This window comes from Strongyloides ratti (genome assembly GCF_001040885.1).
Source record: "Strongyloides ratti genome assembly S_ratti_ED321, chromosome : 2".
NCBI lineage: Eukaryota > Metazoa > Nematoda > Chromadorea > Rhabditida > Strongyloididae > Strongyloides > Strongyloides ratti.
The window spans coordinates 4,883,531-4,891,732 of record NC_037308.1 but is presented as its reverse complement, the minus strand read 5'-3'; the positions used below and the strand labels follow the sequence as shown (position 1 = coordinate 4,891,732).

The 8,202-nt window shown below is 19.0% G+C and overlaps 3 protein-coding genes across 3 annotated transcripts; 2 read left to right on the top strand and 1 right to left on the bottom strand.

Moving 5' to 3' along the window:
• Positions 1-804: 804 nt before the first annotated feature.
• Positions 805-1,729, top strand: SRAE_2000156200 (Acyl-CoA-binding protein, ACBP domain and FERM/acyl-CoA-binding protein, 3-helical bundle domain-containing protein; the record flags this gene model as incomplete). Its single annotated transcript, XM_024652528.1, has 2 exons — positions 805-895; positions 942-1,729. 2 exons carry the CDS (start codon positions 805-807, stop codon positions 1,727-1,729), a joined length of 879 nt encoding a protein of 292 aa, XP_024506096.1.
• A 78-nt stretch (positions 1,730-1,807) lies between these two features.
• Positions 1,808-2,494, bottom strand: SRAE_2000156100 (Hypothetical protein; the record flags this gene model as incomplete). The annotated part of the gene is made up of 3 exons (XM_024652527.1): positions 1,808-2,230; positions 2,276-2,422; positions 2,480-2,494. 3 exons carry the CDS (start codon positions 2,492-2,494, stop codon positions 1,808-1,810), a joined length of 585 nt encoding a protein of 194 aa, XP_024506095.1.
• Positions 2,495-5,730: 3,236 nt separating this feature from the next.
• On the top strand, positions 5,731-8,193 carry SRAE_2000156000 (Hypothetical protein; the record flags this gene model as incomplete). Its single annotated transcript, XM_024652526.1, has 4 exons — positions 5,731-5,794; positions 5,959-6,088; positions 6,399-7,001; positions 7,134-8,193. The coding sequence occupies 4 exons, from the start codon at positions 5,731-5,733 to the stop codon at positions 8,191-8,193; spliced, it is 1,857 nt and encodes a 618-aa protein (XP_024506094.1).
• Between the last annotated feature and the right edge of the window lie 9 nt (positions 8,194-8,202).

The window sequence follows — 8,202 nt, the reverse complement described above, 5'->3', positions numbered from 1 at the left end:
TTTTTTCAATTATTTGCCATTAAATAATTACTTTATTAACTTTAAATTTTTAAAAAAAAAACTTTTAATAATTATTAAAACTTGTTGTTAAACAGCATAAAGTAAGTAGTGTGATTAATTAGGAGAAAAGTTGTGTAGTAATAAGTTAATTAATATATTAAAAATTACTTTGACAAGAAAATTAATACAACTTTTTTTTTTCTAGAACAAAAAACTTTGATATTTTTAACATTATTTTTTAATTTACTTTTAATTTATTAAATTTAAAAATCTGAAAAATCAAAGTTATAATAATTTATGCTTCAACAAGCATAATAAATTAAATTCAAATTTTGATTATAAAATATAGTGCAACTTTTTTTTTTTAATAAGACATTTATTTTGTAAATAATAATAAATTAAATATAAAAAACAATTTATTTAGAATATTTATGAAAAAAAGTTAATAATTTTTAAAAAAAAATGTATATATATTTATAAAATAATAATTTTTATAGTTTTATAAGTTTAATTAATAAAATAATACTACACTATAAACATTAGTGTATTAATTGTATTCTAGTTTCTTTACATCTTTATCATACACCTGACTGTTTACACCACCAACATATAGATAATTTTATTAACTATTACAATTATATATATTCTTCTTGATAATATGTCATTGATCAAATGTTTATACCTATTATATTTTACTTTTCAAAAACAGTCCATCAATGTTTTTTCTTAATCTTATTTTAATTTTAGTATAATAAGTTATATTATATTTTATAAAAAATTTCTTAATTATTTAAAAACTATAAAATGTCTATTGAAAAAGATAATGAAAAAGATTCATTATTAGAGGAAAAATTTTTTGCTGCTGTAAAAATAATTCAAAATCTTCCTAAAGAAGGTAAAAATAAAATTATATATTTAATATATATATATAAAATTTGTAGGTCCAATATCAACATCAAATAATATAAAATTATCATTTTATTCATTATATAAACAATCAACAATTGGTCCATGTGATCAAGAACAACCATCATTTTGGAATGTTGTTGAAAAATATAAATGGGATGCATGGAATAAACTTGGTTTAATGAATAAAGAAACAGCTATGATAAAATATTTAGACTTATTTAATAAACAAATAGATGATATAGTTAATAATTATGGTGTTGATTATTTTATAAATTTAGAAAAAGAATTTAATTTGGAAGGTATACTTGAACCAGCATTTAAAAAATTAGGCCGTTCAATAAGGAATCCTATATTGGTGGAATGTCAAATTAATACATTTCCTATGGTAAATGATGAAATTCAAATAATTGAAGATGAAGTTAAAAGTAATGATGGTGATTATATTGATGCTAATGAAGATACACAATTTGGATCAATAACAAAAACACAATCACTATCAACAGAAATTAAAACACCTCCAGATGATACAATTAAATTATTTACAAAAACATTTTCAAATTTTATTAATTTACTTGAAAGAAAAGCATCTACATTAAGTAGTGATGTTATTAATTTAACCAACAAAGTTATTGAACAAAATAATATTATAAAAAAAATATTAATGGATAAGGAGAAAGATAAATGTAACAAAAAAATAATTGAAAATCCTATATCATGGAAAGTAGTATTTTTTTTATTTATTTGGCCATTTCTAGTTCATTATATTTTAAAATACTGGAAATTTATTAAAATCTTATTTTCAATGTATTTTGAATGGTGACACATAATAAAAATTTATTTTTTTATATATAATTTAAATTTTTTTAATAATTTAAAAGAAAAAAATCTAAATAAATATTTATGTTTTAGGAAATTGTTGGTTAGTAATATATGGTGTTATTTGTGGATTATAAATAGGTGCAGAAATAGGAAAAATATTTTGAGAATTATTATTATTTCCCATAATATTTTGAAAATTTGGAGTTTCTTTTTGACTAACAATTTTATTATTTCCTAATTTATTGTCTTCATACATTCTTATAATATTTATTCTTCTATATAAATTGTATGATGTCCTAATACAATATAACCATATACATAAAAAAATTGTACCAATAAATGTAAAAGTATACAATTCTACCCAATTAGGAAGTCCTTCCTTGATATACTGATATTTCATATTATTTAAAGGATCTGTAGTTTTCATACCTAAAGTTCTAAATACTGAAGTATAACATGAATATTGAGTAAATCTAACACCAGCAGCAATAACAAGAAAAATCTAAAAAATTTATAAATAATTAATTAGATATTAAAAAAAAATTACCTCAATAATCATATATGTTAGGTGAAAATATTTTTGATATCTAAATTTTTCAAAACTACTAATTATAAATGGAATAGAGATAGTCCATGTGATGACAGATCCAACAAAAGCAATTAAAATTCCATTATACTCAACTTTACTTAGACACTGGAAATGAAAAATATTATAAAAAGATATTTTATAGAAAAAAAGAAAATGACTTACATAATAGACACCCATTTGAGAAAAAAAACTTAAAATACATACTACTAAAACAGTTATTTCTTGTTTTGTTGTAAAAAAAAGTCTTTTAGGAGGTTTTTTAAATTTTTGATTAGTAATAATGTTATTGTTATTATTATTTATCATAATATTTGGTGCATTCATGTTAGAATCAATAAAATTTAATTAAAAAAATTTTTAAATAGAAATTATAGGTAAGAAAAAAAAAGACGGTTACAAAAATTGATGATTCCAAGTGACATTTTGATAAGAATTTGAATTGGAATTATATAATTTTTTTTTTCATCGAAATAATCAAAATGACTTTTATTTTTTTACTTTAAAATTATTTAATTAAAAAGAATTAAATTTTTATTTCAATGATACTTTAATTAAAAAAAAAAGATTACCTTGAAAATGGTAGAAAAAAAATTAATAATCTATAATTAAATAAGAAAAAAAAAAACAATTCAAGAACAGGCAGTCTTTATTATATACTTCAAATGACCTTCATATTTTATTTTCATATTTATCTGGTAATGTTAAAATTTGATTGGATTTCATAACAGACTGTCAGATGTCAAATATATCCTATTTTTTTGATGGAAAAATTAAAGGTTTCGGAAGGGAAAAAAAAATGAGATATAATATTTTATAATTATTACTATTGTAGTTATAAAAAATAATATATATATTTTTTAAGTATTTTTAAAATAATTTATTTTTTTTATATGAAGTAGATAATTATTTTAAAGTAGTATTAGAAAAATATTTATATATTAAAATATTCTTGTTAAAATTAAAAAATTTTAATTATATATTTTTTTATTGTGTGATTTTTAAATTAAAAAATTAAAGAAAATATTATATTAATCTTTTATAATATGATTGCAAAATATATATATTTATCTAGTTCCTCTTAAATATAATCTATTTTTGTTATCTTTCAATTTTCTTAAATGTAACATTGTTAAATAAATAACAATTAATTTTCATAATAAAATACCTATTGTTTATATGCCTCAATAGGTATTTCAAAAATTTCCAGCTATGATTTTGATCTTCATAATATTCCAGATTAATTTGATATATATTTAAAGATATCTTTTAGATATATAGAAGATACATCTATTTATAATAATAATAATAATAGATAAAGGAGTGAATTATAATAAAATATACTTTTAATATTTAGGTCACCTGTTGGTTATAGGTATTTTGAAGGCATCTTTCAAAAAGAATTTGTTGTGATAGATTTCAACCTTGGTACATATATAAGTTCAATTGTATTATTTAAATTATTCAAGTTTGAAATAATGAGATTTTGTTTAAAAAAAATTTCTTTGCATAATATTTTTTTTTTCTATTTTAAAATTTTATTTGGTGGAAAAAAAAGTTATTTGATAACTATACTATTTATTTTGTTAGGATTCATATAATGATAATTTTTATACTTTAGTTATCATAATGGTTAATCTATATTTAAATATTTTAGTTTATATATAACATTTTATTATAAAATAAAAAAAAACCTGATTTTTTTGAACTAATGTATTTTATCTTCATTTACATAAAAATGTATTTTCTAAAAATGTCTTTATATGTATATAAAAATTATATTGGTTATCATATATATTTATATATATATTAATAATTATTATTAATATATATATTTTAATGTTCTTAATATAAAGTATTTTATAAATTTATTATATACTTTTTAAAGAACATACAATTCTTTTTAAATCATTTTCTATAGAATATTTCAAGTATTAATTATACATTTTGTTTTGTTGACCACTTAAGTAATTTATATGATAAAAAGTATATTTTAATGATTTTATGGCAAATATTGTTTTTCAATTATTATATTTAAGTTTAATATACAAATAATAACATTTATTTTTACCTCTTAATTATTATTATACTTTTATTGTGTATTAATAGTTTTTAAGAATATATATAACAAAATAATATATATATATATATATTTATAGGTGAAAAATATATATGGATTAAAAATTTAAAATAGGTTTATTGGTTTTATGTATATATATTTATGAATATAAATAAAATATCTATCATATTTTATGGTAAATAATCTTAATATAAAAAATTTTTTTTGTGATTTTTAATTTTATAGTTTAAGTATATTTATATTAAAAATGTTATTTCTTTTTTTTTTTATACTTTATATATATTTATAAATGGATCATTGAAAAAATATCTTTATAACTTTGATCTTTGTAAAATTATTTATATTTTGTCTATATAAGTTGTATAACATAACGTATTTTAAATAAAAATTTATTTATTTTATTTTAGAAAAAAAAAAATTACATGGTTATTTAGATTTTTATTTTTTTATACATATATAATATATATCGATATATTAGAATTTCAAATGTGTACACTATGTTAAATAATAAATATAATAAAAATAATTAATTTTTCTATATAAATTAAAAGATCATTTAACTAGTTTTTTCCTATTTTCTTCCTTATATTTTAAAATAAAAAAATTATATATATACATAAGTATATTTTTACACAATAAATTGTTATATACTTATTCGATAACTATACCATTTAAAATATCAAAGTTTATTAATTTTATTAGAAATTTTTATATATATAAAATTTTCCATATATATACATATATATAATATATATTTTTAATAAAATTACCATTGATTATCATTTAGATGATTTAAATAATTCTAAATTTATATATAAAAACATGTTTAAAATTACCTCAATAGATATAAATAATAATAATAAGTGAGACTTTCCATTTAAAACTTTTCTTTTTTAATATTAAGAATAAAATTTTAAATGTTATATTAAGTTTTATTTAAATTATTTCAAGGTTATTTTTTAAATGTAATTTTATCTAATACCCATGTAAAAATATATACCTAAAGAAGAGGTAAACTATAGAATGGTTGAGTTTAAAATAAAAATTATAAATTCTTAAATATTTAAAATAATTATTTAATTGATTTTGTATGATTTAAAAAGAAGATTAATGATACTAATCCAAGGTAATATGTTTAACTTTTATTATTTTTGATATTTATAAATATACCCCAATTTAACATTTATTATTTTTCTTTTAAATTATCTATTTTTATTAATATTATATGTATACACTTTTTTTTTATAATAAATCAACTTTTTTACAGTTATAATCATTGTTTTTATTTTTATTAAATTTTAAAAATTAAAAAAAAAAATTCTAATAAATATTTTAAATGGAACAAATAGAAATTATTGAAACACATATTACAGAATCTAGGAGACCTATTACTGATGAAGGTAAATAATATTTTAACTAATCCTATATTTTATCTCATAAATTAATAATATAAAATATAATCATAAAATTTTCTTTGATTATGGTAATAAATTTAATAAAATATAAAAAGATATAATAATAATAATAATAATCATAAAACTTAATTACTTTTTCTTTATTCTAGAAGCTATAAATTACCGACCATATACAGAAGAAAGAAGTACTTCTGAAACATTTACAACCCCGGGATTTATTATATCTAATGATAATTTTCAGAATGGTAATATAAGTGCTTTAACTGATATTGATTCAAGGTAATATTTAATATATTAGAAAGATTTTATTTATTTCTATAAAAATTTATATATTTTAAAGTACAAAAGATGTATTGTTATCTTTATAGTTATTATAATAATCATTTATTATAACTATCAATAATAAATATACTGTTTATTATTAAAATATGTTATACTTAATGAATAAATAGGTGAATTTTTAATTATACAATAATAATAATAATATATATTTTTCTATTATTATTACTATTATTACTATATAAAAAAAAGTTTATTAAATAATAACTTATATTTGTATATATTTAAAAAAAGTAATAATTTTTTATAGGTATCATTATACAGGTGAACGTGACTATTCACAAGATCCATCATTTTTACCATCGGCATCAGTAACATTTAAAGATTCTCATCAACAAAATAATATAACATTTGATAAAGATCGTTCTTTAAATAGTACAACTGGTATACAAAATTTTGGTTATGATATTAATGAGGTTCATACAAGTGAAGGTGGTGCTAGAATTATAACACATCATGGTTTAACTAGTGATAAAAATATTCCTATAACATTAGATGATAAAATAGATCATAGTAGTTATAGATTACCAACACATAATATTCCTGTAATAACAACAACAAAAAAAGAAGAAACAATTCTTGAAAAAACAGAAAAAAAAAGTTCATATACAAATATACCATATGGAAAAAGTCATCAAGAGGGAAGAACAGGTTTTAGTAATATTTCAGGTTTTGGTTTATCAAATAATATTACAAAAATTAATAGTGGTCCTGAAGAATATTCATATCAAAATAAGAGTAATAGTATGATGGCACTACAAACACCAACATCACCACAATTACAAAGTATCCTGAAACCAGAAAGAAATTCATGGCAATATGGTGGTCAATCATCTGCAGTTGTTGAAGATAGGTATGTTATAATAAATAAATATATCATTTAACAAGAAAAATAAAATTTTGAGAGCATGACTATGTAATCAAATGATTAAAATATTTATTTCTATTTATTTCTATATATTTCTATATAAAATTTATTTTTTAGTTCATTTTCTCGTAAAGATTCATATAAAAAAATGCAAGAATCTCAACAATTTGATGGATCAACATCAATATATGCACCAAAATCTCAGACATCATTAATATCAAATAATACATCTAATTCAAATTCTGTTAAATGGTCAAAGAATCTCACAAAAACTAAAGATGGTGCATCATTTATTAATAAATCAAAAGGATGCCTTTCAAATTTATTTTATACATTTAGAGATGCAGAATGGACACCAAAATTAATTTGTAATGTTTGCCTTATTTTTACTTTTATAATACTAGGATTAATAATGTTATTTTATGTTTTATGTGCATTATTTTATCCATCTGCTACAAGAGATTTATTATTATTTCCACCAGCATGTGAAGAATGTTTAAAGAGAAATCCAAATGCTCAAAGTTTGAGGGCACCATCACATTTATATGCTCATTACTTTTCACCTAATCAGGCACATTTTGAATTAGTTGGTAATCCACCATTAAAATCAAATAGTTTTACTGCTATTGATTTTGGTACTGGATATATTGCATATGCTGATCATGCTTTAACAAATGATTATGGTATTCATACTACATGTTTTTTAATGCAATTAGATAGAACAGCATTACCTAGTATGGATCATTTAATGGATGCATTAAGGCAAACTAAATCAGAAGAATATACACAATTTGGGTGGCAGGAGTATTGGCAATATGAGATACGACCAATTGAAGGAAGAGAGGCACAATCAAAATTTACATCTGAAATAGATGATTGTAAAAATGCCAAATGGATTGAATTAAAACATACTGTACAACCAAGAGATGAAAGTTGTAGTGATTGTTGGGATTTTTGTCTTCCTGATTATGCTATTCAAAGAAGACAACGTTATGAGGATGAAAGTATTGTTGGTATTAGGAGATTAAATTGTTTTAGATATTATGTTCCTGAATGGTCAAAATATTCTGTTCACCAGGATTCTTCAGGTGGTCATTGGCAATATCCAAGAGTACCTGCAACTACATCAAGAAATGAGCATGGTGAATGGATTGGATGGAAAACAATTGGCAATTAATAATTTTAT